This window comes from Stegostoma tigrinum, chromosome 25, assembly GCF_030684315.1.
Source record: "Stegostoma tigrinum isolate sSteTig4 chromosome 25, sSteTig4.hap1, whole genome shotgun sequence".
NCBI lineage: Eukaryota > Metazoa > Chordata > Chondrichthyes > Orectolobiformes > Stegostomatidae > Stegostoma > Stegostoma tigrinum.
In genome coordinates, this window is record NC_081378.1 from 6,275,605 (window position 1) to 6,296,177 (window position 20,573).

Here is a 20,573-nt window from a genome sequence, read left to right on the forward strand (position 1 = left end):
CAAAAGCTGACATTTCGGGCCTAGAAACTTCATCAGAAAATGAAACGTCAGTGCTTTTCTGATGAAGGGTCTAGGCCCGAAACATCAGCTTTTGTGCTCCTAAGATGCTGCTTGGCCTGCTGTGTTCATCCAGCCCCACACTTTGTTATCAGCAGATCAATGTAACTTCTTCAAACGTCACTTTGCAAAAAAACCCATCAGTTTCCCTCTTTTTTGGGAACTAGCAGATGTATCTGACACCTTCCTGTCTGGACAATTCCATTTTATTTGGAGAAATATTCATTCCTCTTGTTGGGGGATTCAGGACAATAGGATGGAATCTTACAGTCAGAACTGAACTGATGAGAATTGACTGCGGTGCCTGATGCAAAAGGTGGTGTGAATGTGGAATGTGACACAGTTACAGGAGTTATTTTTAGTTATTAGTTTATGGGATGTGTGTGTCATTGTCCTTTTCATTATCCATTTCCTACTGCCATCATGAAGGGAGTGGTAGTGCTTGCCCTTACAAATGGGAGAGGTGATGGGTTTTGACAAGTGTTCTTGGAAGCGTAAGTGATTCAGTATTTCAATAGACAAATTAATTGTTGCTTCACCAATCTTACAGACGTAGATTTAGTGCTTAGGTATCTAATATATCAGGCACACTTTTGCATGCAATCTATGCTGGAAGTACATCACCTTCCAGATTGGAAGATGCTCCAGTAGCCAGATCCAGAGTCCAGGCCTCAGACAGCCCTCAATGTATGTGTATCCAAGAGGCTGAAGTACTGCTTTAAAGCCTCTTTCATGAGGCAGGGTTGCCTTGAAAGCAGCTGGCAATAGACCACGTCCATATCTGCTTTAGTCAGTGCAGGTCAGCTGCCGCTTAAAAAGTCCCTCTTCTAACTCCTGCTTTGTAGGATTTGAGGAGAGCCAGGTACAAACACACCAGTTGCCCCAGGAATGCCAATATTGAGTGCCAATGGCACAGTGGTATTGGCACCAGACTAGCAATCCAGTCACCCAGGCTAATGATCTGGGGACTTGGGGTTGAATCCCACAATGGCAGGTGGCTGACAATTCAATTCAATAAAATCTCTAAGTAAAGGCTAGTCTAACCATTGTTGACTGTCATAAAAACCCACCCGACTCACTCAAATTCTTAACTTGTTTGCACATCAAAGTGATTGACTCTGAAATGGTTTAGCAAGCAGCTGACTCTATCAGAGATAGTAGGAACTGCAGATGCTGGAGAATCTGAGATAACAAGGTGTGGAGCTGGATGAACACAGCAGGCCAATCAGCATCAGCGGAGCAGGAAGGCTGACGTTTCAGGCCTAGACACTTCTTCCGAAAAGGGGGATGGGGAGAGGGCTCTGAAATAAATAGGGAGAGAAGGGGAGTTGGATCGAAGATGGATAGAGGAGAAGATAGGTGGAGAGGAGACAGACAGGTCAAAGAGGGGGGGATGGAGCCAGTAAAGGTGAGTGTAGGTGGGGAGTTAGGGAGGTGATAGGTCAGTCCAGGGAGGATGGACAGGTCAAGGGGGTGGGATGAGGCTGGTAGGTTGGAGATGGGGGTGGGGTTTGAGGTGGGAGAAGGGGATAGGTGGGAGGAAGGACAAGTTAGGGTGGCGGAGACAAGCTGGGCTGGTTTTTGGATGTGGTAGAGGAAGGGGAGTTTTGAAGCTTGTGAAATCCACATTGATACCATTGGGATGCAGGGTTCGTAGGTGGAACACCTCCGCTTGGTTCGCACTAAACAACTGCACCTCCTAGTTGTGAACCATTTCCACTCCCCCTCCCATTTCTCAGACGACATGTCCACCCTGGGCCTCCTGCAGTGCCACAACGATGCTACCTGAAGGTTGCAGGAACAGCAACTCATATTCCGCTTGGGAACCCTGCAGCCCAATGGAATCAATGTGGATTTCACAAGCTTCAAAATCTCCCCTTCCCCCACTGCACCCAAAACCAGCCCAGCTCGTCCCCGCTTCCCTAACCTGTCCTTCCTCCCACCTACCCCCTCCTTCCACCTCAAGCCCCACCCCCATCTCCTACCTACTAGCCTCATACCACCCCTTAACCTGTCCATCCTCCCTGGGCTGACCTATCCCCTCCCTAATTCCCAACCTACATTCACCTCTACTGGCTCCATCCCCGCCTCTTTGACCTGTCCATCTCCTCTGCACCTATCTTCTCCTCTATCCATCTTCTATCCACCTCCCCCTCTCTCCCTATTTATTTTAGAACCCCCTTCCTCTCCCCCATTTCTGAAGAAGGGCCTAGGCCAGAAACGTTAGCCTTCCTGCTCCTCTGATGCTGCTTGGCCTGCTGTGTTCTTCCAGCTCTACACCTTCTTAGCCGACTCTATCAAACTGCTACAAAGCTGAAAGAAAGTGTTGAAATGGGACAGATTAACAGATATCCACGGAGGCATCTCCAACACCAATGGCAGGCCAGCCCTGTCCAAATCCCCTGGGGGCTAATGCCAAAATTGAAAGAAATGAGGCATGGATTAGCCTGACATAGACATGTTCATGGCATCATTCCTTGTAGATGACATTCCAGTCACTGCCGTCACCGTGCCTGGGTACGTCCTCTCCACAAGAGGTTGTGGTACAGTGGTATACAGTGGATTGGAGGGCTGTTAGCTCCTGCCTTTCAGCTGTGAGAAATTTCTCACTGAATGCTGTTGTGTGAGGGTCTGGAAGGATGATGCTGAGGAGTGTTTTAAGTGTCACTCACTATGACATCCTTCCATCACAAAGGCTAAATGACATTCTCCAGAGCAACTTTCTCAGAGTCTCCGTAGTGTCAGACATAACCAGAACTAGTTTCAAACATGCAGTAAACTACTTGTTGTTCAACCCGAGAGCTTATTCCAGTCAGGCCAGTCACTGCTTTGTCTCTGCCACACTTGACCAATGTGTAGATCCTTACCCTTAGGAGGCATTACCCTCCCCTGTGCGAAGGTGAGTCATGGGTTGACTGAACATACTAATAAAAGCAAATGCTTTAAAAGAGAAAGAGACTAAGAAACTGGGACTGGACAATTTCATCCTGCACAGCTTTCACCACGGCAAAATCTCACACTCTTTCAAAAAATACTTCAGTGGGATTTAACTGTTTTGGTCCAAGAATTGTTCAGGGGGAGTTTCCTGATATAGAAAGAGGAATGTGACTCATGTCACCGATATATCCCAAAGTACCATATGCCAGAGTGTAGGAAGTGAATTCACTTTCGATGTCTCATGTACATAATTCAGGACCTGAGCCAATAACCAGCGGTGCCAAATAAAGAGAATGCATCTCTGCAGAGAGACCCGTCCACCAATTCCGCAGCTTCATGGAATGGTTTTTCATGCAGTTTTTTTGCTTGCGCAGAGCAATTTGGAAATCGATTCAAGCTGAAGGGGCCACCTTTATGTCGTTTGCTACATATTTGAATATACCTCACTGTCTCTGATTTTTACATATGCCATCCAGCAGGATAAGTGCAGGCTCCATGACAACCCGAGGGGTGCTGCAAACAGCCTCCATCAAATTTACACCACATTAATCGGCTGCCTGCAGACCAATCTTAATATGCCTGCAGGTCCTGCCAATTTATTAAACAAAGGAGTGATATGGAAATGGATGATGGTAAGGTGGAAAACCATCATAAATACTCAAAAAGGAGCAAGGTAGGACCTGAGCCTCCAAAAAATCAAAATGAAATTGTAAGACCAGTGGGGCTAGATTAAGCCAGATCTGAAAGCCAACACAAGTTTTCATAAATTTGAACTGATAATAGAAGCCACAACCATAACATTTAGAATGAAATGAACAAACAGTGAAATCTCCCGTTGCCTCAGGGCATGATCTTAAATGTCACAGCTGCCCTCAAATAATTATCACAAATTATACAATCAATCACTTACCATTTTGTTCAAGAAAGTACTTCACATTCATTAGCATTCGGCCCTGGGGCTTTAAATCTAGCTGTTTTTAGAAAAGAAACAGAAGAAAGCATAGAAAGAAAGAAAGAAAAGCTGATTAAACGACCAAAATATTCAGAGATTTTCACATATTTTTGGAGATTTTGGAATGTCAGAGATTCATGTGTGGGAGGAGGGAAAGATGGAGTAAAGCTGCATTCTTAGCTCTTAGAGCATCTAAGCCTTCTCTGAAAACAATTATTCTGATTAGTTAGAAAGGACTCATTCTTTTAACAATTTAAAGGAGCAAATCTCATTGTATGTGCAGACAGATGCAATTTATGCAATGATGATGTCAAACAATTTAAAAGCTCCAAGGTAACTAAAAGTTGGAAAAAGGCTGCTTTAGGGAGTGTTGTGCTGCAGCAAGTAGTGAGATACACATAAGTAAATGGATTGTTGTGTGAAAGCAGATAACTCTCTGTGCTTTTTCTCCTCCTTTGTCCCCATACCCGCTAGTTTCACTCCCAAAAGACATACATACACAGACATATACACAGGTAAAACACAGATACAAAAAATATACACAGATAAAAACACACATATACACACACAGGTAAAACAGAAACACACAACAAATATGGACAGATTAAAAAATAAACACAGAGACATAGATACACATGGACATACATGCAGACAAAATATATTCAGACACACACACACACACACTCAGACACACACACACACACAGACAGACACAGACACAGACACACACACACACACACAGAGACAGACAGACACACACAGACAGACAGACACACACACGCACACTCAGACACACAGACACACACACACTCAGACACACAGACAGACACACACACACAGACACACTCAGACACAATTAAACTTCTCAAGGCCACAATAAAATCTTAAGCTTTGGTTTCTCTTTATATTTTACTTCAGGCTTCCCATAATTCAAACTAGGAATAATGATAATTCCTGTAACAGTTGGGATAATTTGAATGGCCTCCATCTATAAGAAGTTCCAGAGTGAACCTAAAGGTACGTGAAGTTTAACTGGTGATTGGAGCTTTAGGCAGTTTGCATTTCAGTTTCTTTTCAACATTGGCCTATGCGCAAGCAGTTCCTCTTCACACACTGAGCATGAGCAGGGTTGTAATCTAAGGCCTCGATTTTGCCATGACTTTAGCCAGTGCACTGTGATCAAGGTGCATTCGGTTCTTTTACTTTACAGCCTTTATCTTGTGATTAATTTTCTGTTTGAGTGTCATGGCTCTGATCGGCAGGAGTCAAATTGACTCATTTCTACCAGCACCAGATCCGCGATTGAAAATTCACATCAAGCTGCTCAGGAAGCACCTGTGACACCAGTACATCCCAGTCACGGTCCACTTCTGTCTGAAAATCATCATTCTGGCCACAATTACACACTCTTCTCCTCCCCCCGCGGCAGACTGGGCTGTTCACTCATCTGAAGACTGACTGAAACCAACAGCATGATACATCAAGACTGGGTGGGTTTGCCCAGGATTGCTCAGAGGTCCTGCTGGATTTAACTCGAAGGTTTCAGGGCGCAGCCAGTGAGATTGAGCGGTAAAAAGGCAGGCAAAGAGTGTAGGGTGGGAGGGCCAGCACAGTGAGGCAGGAGGAGAGATGTTCACATTGAGACTTCAGTGGAGGAGGGAAATGAAGGGCTGGTTAGCTAATCAAGGGGTGAAGGGTTCTAGGAGTGCGGGCAAGAAAGAGGGAGCTACATCTCGTCCCCTTGGTCCTCAAGTGTGTATGGTCACTCTGAGGCCTAGTCATTATGCAGAGACCCAGCAAATGGCCCATCTGATGTATAAGTTCAACTATCTCTGTTGAACAGCTTAAAATTCATTGCTTTATGCCACATGTATTTTAAGTAAAGGATCGAATAAAGGCTCACACATTTAAGGTAGAGATGAGGAAGAATTTCTTCTCTAAGAGGGTGGTGATTCTGTTGAGTTCCTTACCACAGAGGGCTTTCAAGGCTGGGACATTAAGCATATTCAAGGTTAAGATAGACTTTTAATCATTAAGGGAATCAAATTTTATGGGGTAAATAAATAAAGGTGGAGTTGAGGATTGTCAGGATCTCACTGAAGACAGAGCGGACTTGATGGGCTGAATGGCCTACTTCTGCTCCAATGACTCAAAGTCTTATGGCCTAAGGTTGGGGTTAGCAATAATAGAAAACATGAAACTCCTCAGATTGTCAGGAAAATGTGTCTGGCCTCCACGTGATTCCAGGCTCATGGCAATGTGATTGTCTCTTAGCTGCTGTCTGAAACAGCTCAGCAAATCATTCAGCTACATTTGAGAAGGCAGCTCACCACCACCTTCCTAAGGGTGCCTAGGGATGGAGAACACATGCTGACCCAGCCAGCATTACCAATATCTCAGGAACGAATAATGAAAAATATCGAGCCTTATAGTACTGTCATGGCACAACTGGCCTTCAGCCCATTGAGTCAATGCTGGCTCTCTGTTCAGCAATCTGGACATTTCACACTGCTCCATTCTATCCCTATAGTCCTCCAGGTTTAGAGATCTCAAGTGCCTACCAATCTTTTTTTGCAAGCGTTGTCTTAATTTCACCACCTTCATGGGCTCTGAGTTCTAGGTCACTACCAAATGCTGCAGAAAAGAAAATTCTTCCTCACATCCCCCTTCAGCACACGGACTGCAGGGGTTCAAGAAGGCAGCTCACCACTATCTTCTCAAAGACAGTTAGGAATGGGTAACAAATAATGTCCTTGCTAGCAATATCACATCTCATGAATGAATGAAACAAAAAACATATATGCATTCTGTGCCACCAATCAACAAATCGTACACACACGGATGTCGAAAAAATTCAAGGATTCTTCCTGATAGTAATCCATCTGCACCAACAGCTTGGAACTTGGTTTAAAGACTCATCGGAACGTCAGATCCACTGCCACTAGAATATGCATTAACACATCAAGTATGAAAGCTTTACCCAGATATCTGCTTTTCCTTGATTGCGTTTACATTTCTCTGCCAGGGAATTCAGCTCCACTGTGGTTTCGGAAATCAGCTCCACACTTTTGCCTTTGATGACGATGTGCATGACTCGGCCTTTGTTGATGTGTGCATCAAAGGTGCTGTTCCAAGGAGGGTACATTGTGGGCTTTTTCTGCATGAAGATCTGCCCTTTCTCTGTTGAAGTTATTTGCACATGTTAGAGGGAGTGAGGCAGCAAGCACATAGTCAGCCAACAACAGCAAACGAACATTGAACTGGAGCGTTTTAATGTAATAAAATATCACAGAATGCTTCACAGTAGCATTGTAAAATATAACACTGAGCCACGTAAATAGATTGTAGCCAAAGAATGATTTCTCCAGGTACTTCCTTTTTTTGGTTACTTTTACACCCTCCTCTTGAAAGGTCTCTGTTAATCAATAATAATACTCTGATTTTACTGGAAGATGTGTAGCCCCTTGCTGAATCCCTCCAATCAGATAACATTACAGTTAGAAACTTGTGATTAACTTGCTCTTGTTTGGTTGGTATGAACCCTTTCTCATTACATTTTCATTCAAATTACAACATACTTACCTTCTCCAACTGGGTTATTCCCCAGTTGAAATTTCCACACCAATGCTGTTCTTTAATTGAAAACAACAAATGCTGGAGATCACAGCAGGTCAGACAGCATCCATGGAGAGAAAGCAAGTTGCCATTTCAAAGTCTAGATGACTCTTCCTCAGAACTGAAGTGAAGTGTGGAGGAGGAAGTATTGACGCGATAGTGGAGGGGTTAGTGGGGTGTAAAGGATACTGATCGTTCAGATTAAGTAATTGGAATGTGAGAACGGCAGAACAATGGTATGTCCAACTTGTAAGAACACACAGTCCCACTGGGATGGAAGAGTGGGAGAAGACTTGTGACAGAGAATGTAACACGTAAGGCTAAAAGAAAGGAAGGAGTGGGAGTTGGTTCACAATTTGAAGGTGTTGAACTCGATATTAAGTCCAGAATGTTGCAAAGTGATGAAGAGTCATCAAGATTCAAAACATTGCCTTGCTCTCTCTCCATGGATGCTGCCTGGCCTGCTGTAATTGCCAGGATGTTTTGTTTTCAGTACACATTCCAGCAACTTGCTCCTACATTTGGTTCTTTAGTTGTCTAGTCGGGTCAAGCTATGGCAGCGCAGTGACGTTTGAGCCCGTTCCCACCATGTAATAAAATGCTGAGGCCAGGAACTTCCCAACATTAATCTGGTTCAGGCCTAGAAAACTGCAGAGTACTGGTGGAAGAATTAAATCCCTAATTTCTCAAAGTGACAAGGGGTGTTCGTCTTTCAGTGACCTGACAGACCAATCCAACAACATACTTGATATTAATAGCAACCTTCGTAGCGCACACATCTGTCAGGAAATGATTATCTGTAAAAAGAGAAAATCTAGCCATGTCATCCAATCCACTTGACTGGCACCTTATCCACACTGTCCACTTCCTCCACCACCGATGTTCGGCAGCAGCAGTGTGTACCATCAACAGGATGCACGGCGGGCATTTAGTAAGCTCCGCTCAAACCCATGACCACCAGTACCTCGGAAAACAAAAGGAGAGAGGCAGCCAATACATGGGAACACTGACCCCTGTAAGTTTCGCTGCAGCCACTCACCATTCTGAGTTGGAAATAGATTGCCATTGCTTCAGTGTCATGGGGTCAGACTTCTGGAATTCCCTGTCTAACAGATTGTGGGACTAGCTGCATTCCAACAACTGCAGAGGTTTAACTCACCACAGTAAGGACAACCAGGGATTGGTAACAAATGCTGGTCTAGCCAGTGATACCTACATCCCATGAGTGAATAATAAATCATGCATAAGCAGGAGTTATTATGAAGTGAGATAACAATGGTTGATTATTTAACACATTCCTCTGAACTTCCCCATTTATATTCTATGAGAGTAACCAATTACCTTCTCAGCGCCAGAAAAGAGAAGTTATTACAGTGTGAAAAGTGAACATATGCTGATATCCTGACATTATTTTTAACACTGCAATCAGTAACATTCAGAGTATTATTAAAATGTCCTTCAGGTTAGCTCAGTTGCCTGGATGGCTGGCTTCTGATATAAAGTAATACCAAAAATGTGTATGCTATTCCTCTGAAATTACCACGAATAACTTCCCTTTGCAACCTTTCCCCTTGCCTGAGGTGTGAAACAACCAGGAACCATCTCTATCTCTCTACTAAGAGAGGAGCCCTATGGTCCATGAAGGCTAAGGTGATTTCATCATCCCTTTGAAATACCCTAGCAATTTGCACTGATAAGAACCATTGGTCTGTCTATTAGCACCATCCAACTCTCTCATACATGGTGGGCCTTAACAATTTTCAAGGAAATCAATATTAATGTTACATTGGCTCCATCTACTCTACTGATGCCACACACAGTGTGAGAGGAAATAAGAGTCCTTCTCCACGTTTTAGAGTGCGCAGACACATCTGTTTCAGCACCTTAATAGTCTAGTCATTATGCTTGCCCAAATGTTGTAGTACTGTTATTCTCAATTACTAGTCTATTGACACTAGTACAACAACAAGACTTCCCTCTTGTGCAATGCTCTTTCCTGTGACCTCAGATCAGTGTCTGTTCTGCAGATATAATGGTGGATTGTCTCCCACAAATCACTAGAGACTCAGGAGAAAGTAGAGATGAAGGACAACTGGGGACAGTGAACTTCCTAAAGCACTCTTTACCAGTAAAGACAGAGTTGGTTAATTTCACAGAAGTGCTAGAGTGGTAATCTATCATAATACCCCAGATAGTATGGCTACCATTTGAACTCAAAGATCTCTCACTTATCCAAAAGAATAATTTCAAAGCTTTATTAATTTCCTTTTTTCTGTTTGCATTGTTTTTGTGCTGGCTGAGTTAATGTCAGCTATAAGTGTAACTTCCCCTCCAAGTCACTCACTATCCCGACTTGGAAATATATCATTGTTCCTTCACTGTCACTGGGTCAAGATCCTGGAATTGTCTCCCTAATAGCATTCTGGGTCTGTCTACAGCACATGGACTGCAGCGGTTCAAGAAGGCAGCTCACCCCCACCTTCTCAAAGGCAACTATGGACGGGCAATAAATGCTGGCCCATGAGTAAATTTTTTTTAAAATTACATGTTAATATTCACAAGGTTTGGATAAAACATTCTGGCCTTGTGACTGAGTTTACTGAGAATTAATCAGCAATCAATGGCTGTGAAATGTTATAGACGATAGATTTCAACCCAGTGCTTCAGTTTATTTTGACCAAGGAAGATTTCTGGTAGATAGCTTCCCGGAGTTAAATGAAGGGCTTTTCTGGCATCTGAGAGCTATGTAATCCCTCTGGTGTCTTCAGTGCCTACCGAGTGATTGTCACCAATTGGATTGCACAAGTAAAGGTCATTTCAGAAAGGTCTGCAACTTATAGTGACACTTTTTAAAACCTGTTCATTGTAGTTGGGGGGGGGGGGGGGTGGCACTATGGCTCAGTGATCATCACTGGTCCCTCACAGCACGGGGCGGGGCCCAGGTTCAAGTTCACTCTCAGGTGGCTGTCTGTGTGGAGTTTACACATTCTCCCCATGTCTGTGTGGGTTTCCTCCCACAGCCCAAAGATGTTCAAGTTAGGTATATTGGTCATGCTAAATTGCCCGTAGTGTCCAGGAACTGCAGGCTAAGTGGATTAGCCATGGGAGATACAGGATTACAGGGTTGGGGAGCACGTGTCTGGATTGGGATGCTCTTTGGAAGGTCAGTGTGGAATCAATGGGCTGAACGGCATTTTTCCACTCTGTAGGGATTCTTTGAATAGGTAGAAATGCCATATTTAACACCAAATAAAGCAGCGTTTGTGTTTCTGTTCAAACTCTAGTCAAAAAATTGTCCAAGCTGTTACTTGTCGATTTAGAGTAGTGTGACATTTTATGAAGGCAAAAGATGAACTCTGACTTCGGGCAAAGAAGGAAGTGTGTATGATTTTTGTGTGTGTGTGGGTGTATGTGTGGGTGCGTGTGCCCACGCGTGTGCTGTTGTGTGTGCATGAGCATATGCATGTAAGAAAGGCAATATGGAGCAGTATTGTGATGCCCCCTATAGTTGATATGCCTATTGACATTCACTATTACTCACTTGAAGAATGGCTGCTTGGATGGCAGATTAAAACACAGGCAGGGCCCTCGGAGCTGTACCCTGCACGGGCCATCAATTTGGGGAAGGAAAGGGGAAAAAGACCTGGCGAGTAATTTACTGCAGTTATTTGAAAATGTCTTTAGAAAAAGGTGGTTCAGCTTCAAATGGAGCATTGTGCCTGACTCTAGCGCACTGTGAAGCCTCTAGTGATGGTGCAGAAAAGAGAGAGTGTGGGAGTTCTTCCAGCAACAAAGACTTCAGTTGCTGGATGTATTGGTGTAGCTGGGATTGCTCTCCTTAGAGAAGGTTGGGGGTTTAGACAGAGTGGCTCAGGAGAAATTGTTGCCAGACACCAACTTAGGGTGAATGGAAAATAACTGACAATGTTAGAAGGGACACTTTATTACAATACAGCAAAGCAATACACTGCCTGAGAGTGTGGTGGAGACAGAATCAATTGCGGGTGGGGGTGGGGGCAGTTCCACGATAGGCAGACTGGACTCCTTCTTAAAACATGCCTCATTGAGTAAGTGGTCCTCATGTTGCCTTTTGTGATTCTGTGTCAAACTGCATCTGTTTGTACTCCCTTGGCACATTTTTATAGCATTGAACATGTTATCTAAGTGTGAGATATTGTCACATTTTGGGCGTGGCAATGAGCAAAATAAAAAATAACCAATGTCCATCGTTTAAAGCCATATAAAAGAAGTGGAGAGTGGAATGAATTGAGGTCGATGCCTGTACAATATTAAATAACCCTAATGATTGTTGGGCGATTGTGAAAGAAGCTCTCTTTGCTTACACGGTAGTTGGAGGAAATGGGCTGTGCAGGGCAGCAGTTCACAGCTAAGTAGGGCTGCTGCTTCCTGCCAAAGCCATGTAGATGCTGAGAGGATAGAAGGTGGAGTGCTGGACTGGGAAACGCCTACACAATAGGCATGTATCTTCAGGGGACCTTACTTGTTGCTCACACAGCAGTTGCTTTTCAACCAAGCAGCTTATTTTAACCACAACGTAGACACCACTTGTCACTTTCACTGGTATTTTGATTGAACATGCTCCTGTATTCATCTCACATTTCTCTCTCTGGAGGGCAAGCTTCAAAATTTACCAAACATGTCCAAAGGGGATAATCCAACATTTCTCACTTTACAGGTCCTCAAACCTTAAATCTTCAATCGTTTTCATTTCTCCTGAAAATACAGGGTTTTATTCAAAACTGGTTCTAAAAGTAGAGGTACAGAAATGTTGTAGAATAGATGAAGTCAAGTCTCTAGGCATAACAGGGCCCAAAAGGTCCCACTGCTTTCTACTATCCACCGTAAGTTCCTTTATCTTCTATTATGTTCCAAAGATACAGCTCAGTTACCATTAATGCAATGTATCAGCATCTTTTCATAAATGTATCTGTTGGCTTTTGGGCAAGATTTTTGAGATAATCATCAACAACATCTTATTTTGCTTTGAAAACAACAAATGCTAGAGATCGCAGCAGGTCAAATGGCTTCCATGGAGAGACAGCAAAGCTAATGTTTTGAGCCTGGATGACTCTTCATCAGAGCTCTTATTTCGTTTTGTTTCTTTGCTCAGTGTAATACGTTGTTTGAACATCCGAACCAAGAAAATTCTGTAAGCGATTATTGCTGATATTATAGTACTTCATCAGGGCCTGTGGGACATTTTAGAATTAGGGTTATGTCACTTTGTTAGCTTCCAGAAGCAAATGACCAATAAACAAATAATTGAAGGTGAAAGCATTTGGAGAGAATTGGGTCCTACTCTTGGCAAGCTATGAGGCCTCCATTGCCACAAATCTGGGAGTAATGGTTTGAAAACAATGTTGGATCTTGTACAACACTGTTTCAGCTACCTTTCTGGCATCTGAGGAGGCTTTAAATATATGATTTTATATTTTATATCTGGATGTGCAGATTTGAACCATCATTTCTACACACTTAGGAACTTCACGTATAAGTGTTTTTACGGAGTACAAGTCTGCTCCATACTTCTAGCCCTGGCTTTCAGATCTTTCTACAGTTTGTTTATTTTTCTCTCAGCCCACACCCAGCCTTAAGTAAACAAGAAATTCACCAAGCCTCCTCAGACAGCACCTTCCAAACCCAGGGCTACTGCCATCTCAAAAGACAAGGACAGCAGACAGATGGGAACACCAGCCTCTGCGAGTTCTCCTCCAAGCCACATACCATCCTGACTTGGAAGTATATTGTCATTCCTTCGGTGTCACTGGGTAAAAATCCTGGGATTCCCTCCCTAAGGACATTGTGGGTGTACTCACAACACAGGGACTGAAAAAGCTCAAGAAAGCAACTCAACCACCAACTTCTCAAGGGCAATTAGGGATGGACAATCAGTGTGCATCACGTATTTGAGATAACAAAGTGTAAAGCTGGGCGAACACAGAAGGCCAAACAGCATCTTAGGAGCACACATTATCCCCTTTATCTCTGATACAATTTTAACCTCACTGCGAGCTTTTGTGCTCCTAAGATGCTGCTTGGCCTGCTGTGTTCATCCAGCTCCACACTTTGTTATCTCGGATTCTCCCACATCTGCATTTTCCATTATCTCTGCATCTTGTATTCCACTCATTTGCACCACCTACTGAATAGCCTAAACAAAGGCCCTTGGATGGAGTGCTAGAAGTTTCTTTGAAAAATAATTTTTTAAAATTCATCCATGGGATGAGGGGCGTCACTGGCTAGGCAGCATTTATTGCTCATTCTTAATTGCCCAGAGGGCAGTTAAGAGTCAAACACATTGAGGGTCTGGAGTCACATGTGGGCCAATCCAGGTAATGATGGCAGTTTCCTTCCCTAAAGGACATCAGTGAACCAGAAATGGTATTCCAAACAATTGACAATGGATTCACGGTCATCAATAGATTCTTAATTCCGGATTTTTATGGAATTCAAATACCACCATCTGTCATGGAGGGATTTGAACCCAGGTCCCCAGAATATTATCTGGGCTCTGGATTAACAGTCCAGTGATACAACCACTAGGCTCTTGCCTCCCCGTTATTTGTGTGGGATCAGGAGGAGTGAGAGAGTTCCCACCACTTTTTTGTAACTTGTTCAGGGATGTAAGAGCGACTGGCTTGGCCAGCATTTGTTATCCACCTCTAGTTGCTCTGGAGAAGAGTTTGTTGAGCTTGTATTTTGCATTTCTTCACACACGAAAGTATATGTCCACCTCGTGCTAATATAAAGGGAATTCCAGGATTTTGACACAGCAATGATGAAGGAACGGTGATATAGCTCGAGGTCAGGATGGGGTGTGAAGTGGAGATGATCTTGCAGAGATGGTGGGTTTTCCTTGGACCTGCTGCCCTTGTCCTTCTGGGTGGCTGAGGTCACAGGTTTGGAAGGGATTGTTGGAGGAGCCTTGGTGTCGATGGCTATACTACAGCCACTGTACATCAGGTGTGAAGAGAGTGAATGAATGAACTACCAATCTGCTTGATGATCCATCAGGGTTGCAGTTCCACTATGATAGCTCAGCGTATGCTGGATAATTTCCCACCAAACCTCAGACTGCAAGCAGCTTCTGGACGTTTGCAATTTGCCAGCTGCATGTCAGTAAGGTTGTGTCTTAAAATGGCTTGGGGGCAGATCATAGTTACAAGTTAGCAGTGACCTCGTTCTAAAACCTGGCCATCTGTTTGTGACTCGACTTCAAAGAAAAGTCCTATCTCACTCCTGATATATGTCGAATTGAAACATGTATTAATGAACAAACATAACTATTTTCTTCTGAGTGTTTGGCCAAAGAGGAAATTTGGTCTAGGAATCTGAGGCCCAAGCAATATTATGGGCACTTGTGGTCACATCCCAACGGTGCATCTAATGGATTCGCAATTCAGTTATTTATTATTTATATCATATAAATGTATTATTTATATGTTATTTTGTTCAATTAATAAAAATATAGAATATAAAACTAATTTCAGTGAAACCGACCATTGTTATTTGTTGCAAAAATACCATCCAATTTACTGTTCAGAAAGGCGTTGCGCCACCCCTATCTACAGAGTTCCACCTATCCCCTGAAATTGCCAAGCAAGCTACTCAGCTCAGATGAAATTTGAGATGAGTAACAAATGCTGGTCTTGCTCGCAAGGCCCACATCCTTTGTAGAAATAAGGACCATATCCCTGCAGGAATATTCTTTCTATGGGTATGGGTGACTAGGCAACACTTGTGGTCAATCTTAACTCCAATGCATGGCCCAGGAAGGAGCTTAATAATTAGGTTCCTCAGCTGCGATGCTTCTTGTGGGTCTCAGCGGTCAAGCCTCTATAGAAAGGATGTGTTGTTGTGGAATTAATCTTGTCCAGTTGCTCAGAACTCTGTAGATCTGACATTTGGCAGTCTCAGAATGCTGCTGAGGGAGTGGTGAATTTAGATAAATTTAGAGGTTGTGATAGTGTCACCAATCAAGAAAGCTACTTAGACCTTCTTTGGAGAGGAGACTATCTGGTACCATAGTCAAAATAACATTTTCACAATTTAAAAAAATCCCTTTGTAAGTAATAATATTAATTTGTAATTTGAAGGTTTGCCTGCACATTTACTTCCATTGGATGGGCTTTTCACTAAACAATCATTGTTAAAGAAACAGGCCATTTAAAGCTCTCACTAAAAATCAGTTGCGCCATATATTTTAAACAAAAATCATAGAAGCATATGAATTAAGATCAAGGGTAGGCCATTTGGCCCCTCAAGTCTGCATTACCTCCTGATTATTCCACATTCCTGCCTGCCTGTCATAACCTTTCATTCTGTTTGTTTTAATCAAGAATCTATCTACCTCTGCTTTAAAAATAGTCAAACACTCTGCTTCCACCATCTTTTTAAGAAAAGAGTTCCAAAGACTCAAGACCCTTTGTGAGAAAATGTTCCTTCTTATCTCTGGGCAGCCAATGTTTATTTTTCAAACAGTGAGCCTATTCCCCCACAAGAGGAAATATCCTCTACATATTCACAAGACCTCTCAAGATCTTACATATTTGAATCAAGTCATCTCTTACTCTTCTCAGCAGCTACAAGCCGAACCTAACCCATTCCTCATAAGACAATTCACTAATTCCAGATATTAGTTTCCTAAAACATCACTGAACTGCTTCCAAACACTACATCATTCTTGAAATAAGGAGCTGAAAACTGTACATAATACTTCACATATATTCTTACCAGTGCCCAGTATAACCTCCCTGCTTTAATGTTCAATTCCTCTTGTCATAAACAATAACAATAAATAGAACATAGAACAGTACAGCACAGTACAGGCCCTTCGGCCCATGATGTTGAACTGACATGTTATGCTATTCTACGATCAAATTACCCTGCATACTGGTGATAATGGGAACTGCAGATGCTGGAGAATCCAAGATAATAAAGTGTGAAGCTGGATGAACACAGCAGGCCAAGCAGCATTTCAGGAGCACAAAAGCTGACGTTTCAGGCCTGGGTCTAGGCCTGAAACGTCAGCTTTTGTGCTCCTGAGATGCTGCTTGGCCTGCTGTGTTCATCCAGCTTCACACTTTATTACCCTGCATACCATACATTTTACTACCATCCATCTGCCTATCCAAGAGTCACTTAAACGCCCCTAATGAATAGTTTTCCTAATTACTTGCTCTACCTGCAGGCTAACAATTACAGTTCATTCACTAGGACACCCAGATCCTTCTGTAATTCAGAACTTTGAAGCTTAGAGCCTTTTAGATAATATGTCCTTTTTTATTCTTTTTTCCAAATTTCACATTTCCCCATCTCGTTTGCTGGATATTTGCCCATTCACTTCAATTATCTATGTCCCTTTGTAACCTCCTTATGTCCTCTTGATGGCATACTTTCTGATCTACCTGTATGCCGTCAGCAAATTTAGCACTCATTCCTGTGGCATACTATTTCCAAAACCAAAAACAACCCATTTATGTTTAAAATCTTTGAGATAGTAAGAACTGCCGATGCTGGAATCAGAGATAGCACAGACCCGAAACATCAGCTTTCCTGCTCCCCTGATGCTGCCTGGCTTGCTGTGTTCCTCTAGCTCCACATTGTGTTATCTATGTTTAATTTATTGAGAACATGGCGCTTCCTTAAGGAACTCCAGTAAATTGGTTAAATATGATTTGCCTTTCACAAAATGTTGACTCTAAAATCATATTCAATCAGCCTGATTATCTTAAACATTTCTAATTTTCTAAGAACTCTGCTGAACATTTTTCATAACAGCTTCTAATATCTTCCTTATGTCAGATGTCGAGCCCACCGTTTTCTTCATTCTGAATCCCTTTTTGAATAAAGGAGTTGTATTCACTATACTGCATGCTTACATTCATTGCTTTTCAATCTAAAGGAATATTCCCCCAATCCAGGAAAATTAAAACCAATGCAACAACTATTTCACAGGTCATTTCTTTTAAGACATAGAACGAAGTCCATCAGGACCCAGGGATTTGTAAGTCCATAGTTACAACATTACCCTTTCTCCCATTTCCTGGCATACAGCTGTTTCTGAGATATTACTTGTGTCTTGTACAGTGAAGACTGACATAAATATTAGTTTGATTAATCTGCTATAAATCTATTTGTCATTATTTATTAAGCAGAATATTCAGGCCCTTGCTAAAGCTGAGTTTGCACCTGTGCCCATTGTGATTTCAGGGTTTATATACTGACCTCAAATCTAAACATTCAATAAAACTTCCCTGGGAGAAATTATTCAGCCATCTTCAGTTAATATGTTACAGAATGAAACATTTACAAATGTGAAACCAAAAACTTCTCAGGTTTTTCAATCTCTGAAGATGATTCAGGACTCCTGCCAGAGAACCATAACCTGAAATTGCTGTAGAAACTCAGCAGGTCTTAGCAAGTGGGAAGAAAACAGAGTTAACATTTTGAGCCCAGCAATTCTTCATCAGACTCAAAACATTAATTCTGATTTCTTCCCACAGATGCTGCCAGACCTGCTGAGTTTCTACAGTTAATTTCTCCTTTTGTTTCAGATCTCCAGCATTTGCAGTTCTTCACTTTATTTTATCCCCAGCAGTGAAGATAGGTACAAATGTTTCAGGCAGTTTGTGGTTGTGGGGACACTTCTACTCAATGTGCTAAACTGGGAGCGAGCTCATACAAATGTTCCGTAAGATTTGAACACATTTACAGCCCAAGGATCATGAAGCGGGGATACTTTAATCTACTGGCATCAAAGCATTGCAAACAGGAAGGGAAATGAAGGGTGAACACTGAGCTATTTATGCCACATGCATGGAATGACTATTGTGGCGACACTGGGCTGAGGAATGTCTTTAAGTGGTCTGCCTCCCCTATCATCCCTCTCTGTGCCAAACACAACCTGTCTTTCTATCACAAGTCTGCTCTAGCTGCCCTCCCTCACCACCACCCCTTTCTGCTGGAGGTCCCGTTACACAAAAATAATTCAATTCAAGAGTTCCCACAACATATCCCATCTGATACTCTGTCCTTCATACTCAAAATTTAATAAAACAAAACAGAAGTTGCTGGGAAAGCTCAGCAGGTCTGGCAGCATCAGTGAAGGAAAAAATAGAGGTCATGTTTCGGAGTTCTGAGGAAGGGTCAACGGATCCAAAACATGAACTTCACTGATGCTGCCAGACCTGTTGAGCTTTTCAGGCAACTTCTGTTTTGTTTCCTGATTTACAGCATCTGCAGTTCTTTCATTTTTCAGTTTTATGTTGTTTTCTTTGATTGAAAAACAAGCGACCAAAAACTTTATTAAACTCATTTATTATAACTTATTATAACACTTATTATAACTCAGTTCTGAGGAAGGGTCATCGGACCTGAAACATGAACTCTGTTTTTTTCCTTCACGTAAAACTGAGTGAGGCAGTCAGCGGTATTCCTACTGAGAGTGAAGAAATGTCAGAACTCATTAGCTGTCAACATTACCAGATGCAAATTGTTCTGTATGGCACTAGTAAGAAGTACATCAGTGTAAAATCCTTTTGTGTGTTGCTGTAATGAAAGTATTAATTCATTGAAAGCAAGATCAAGGCCTTTGTCAGAATATTACACCTTTTTCACCATGTAGCTCTGCTGTAGTCATTTATAAATGTGCAAAGCAATTTATTTTCTGAATTGATACAGTTTGTAACATCATTCGGGTTGCAAATTCATTTCAAACTAACAGCAATGTGAGATCACCTACAAGAGCTGAATTCAGCTCTTATTATTTGGAACACGGCTTTCAGTTTTACACAGGCTACAGTATAACCACTGCTATTGAGGAAGCCAGTTTGAAAAGGTGGTGTGAGGCACATTCAAAGCCAATTTCTGTTATCTGTGGACCTCTGTATATGTTAGAGACACACATAGGTGTCGACTCACACTTCCTCTGAGTAGGAATGCTATGTGGAGCTGGGAGAACAGCTCAGGTCTGCAATTCTTTGAGCAGAGACCATCCTGAAATTGGCATTGTTATGCAAACAACTGCCTTAGATAAACATTGCTGTGTGAAACCCTGCCACACGCAGCAGCTTCTGCAAATAATCCAGGATGCCAGACAAGTGAGATTGTAACACATTGCTAACTGCATTATTCGCTTGTAGTAATTGGTGGGTTATCATATAAACACACAACTTAAGTTTAATGTAACATTCAGAAAGGTGAAAGCACAATATCAGCGGATGATTTGATAAGTCACGGCTTTACCTGTGTCTACTGGTTCTTTCACAATGACAGCGCAGTAAGGGTTCTGGACATCCTCGGCTTGTGGGCACAGACCGATGTCAAAGTTGGAGAAGCCAATCCGAAGGAAAGGAGCCATTTCGGAAATCTTGACAGTCAGACCTTGGTATAACATCATGAACAATTGGAGTTAGGCTAAGGAACAACCAAATCATCAAGCCTCATAGGCGACAAAGAGAGGGTCTGACAGGAACCAATAGCTCATCGGAACCAACTGCTAACTTACTTCCTTCTCTGTGAGGACAAGTGAGATAAAAAAAGAAGCTGGGCCAAGCAGTCTCATGTGTCACAAGGGAGGAGGAGTCATGCCATAAACTGGAGAGCACCCAGAGAGAAGGAAGTGGGGTTCGCTTCACCCTCCCACTGAATGTCACAGCATCCAGGACAGTCATATTTCAGAAATGGGATAGTTTCAACCATAGAAACTTAACTCAGAAAGGTTTATACCCTCCCCCAGCATTTAGAGCAACACAAAGAGAATCGGAAAAAAATATATAGTTTAGGATTTTAGACCTGGCCATGTTAAGATGACTGAACAAGAACGGAAGCTGCTGGAAAAGCTCAGCAGGTCAGGCAACAACTGTGAAGGAAAAAACAGAGTTAACTTTTCAGGTCCGGGGACAGTTCTGAGGAAGGGTCACCGGACCCGAAACATTAACTCTGTTTTTTCCTTCACAGATGCTGCCAGGCCTGCTGAGCTTTTCCAGCA

The 20,573-nt window shown here is 42.6% G+C and overlaps 1 protein-coding gene across 3 annotated transcripts in view; it reads right to left on the bottom strand.

Annotated features, from left to right (window-relative positions):
- Positions 1–20,573, bottom strand: part of prkcq (protein kinase C, theta) — a 158,603-nt gene that overhangs the window by 75,860 nt on the left and 62,170 nt on the right. For 2 of the 3 annotated variants that reach the window (XM_048554528.2, XM_059654463.1), the window contains exons 1-3: positions 19,829–19,979; positions 6,927–7,126; positions 3,905–3,965 (exon numbers count right to left, since the gene is read on the bottom strand). In XM_048554528.2, coding sequence (XP_048410485.2) covers positions 3,905–3,965; positions 6,927–7,126; positions 19,829–19,979 — 412 coding nt within the window. Of the gene's footprint in view, positions 1–3,904; positions 3,966–6,926; positions 7,127–19,828; positions 19,980–20,573 lie in introns of those variants that run through there. The other variant, XM_048554527.2, reaches the window with a different exon arrangement.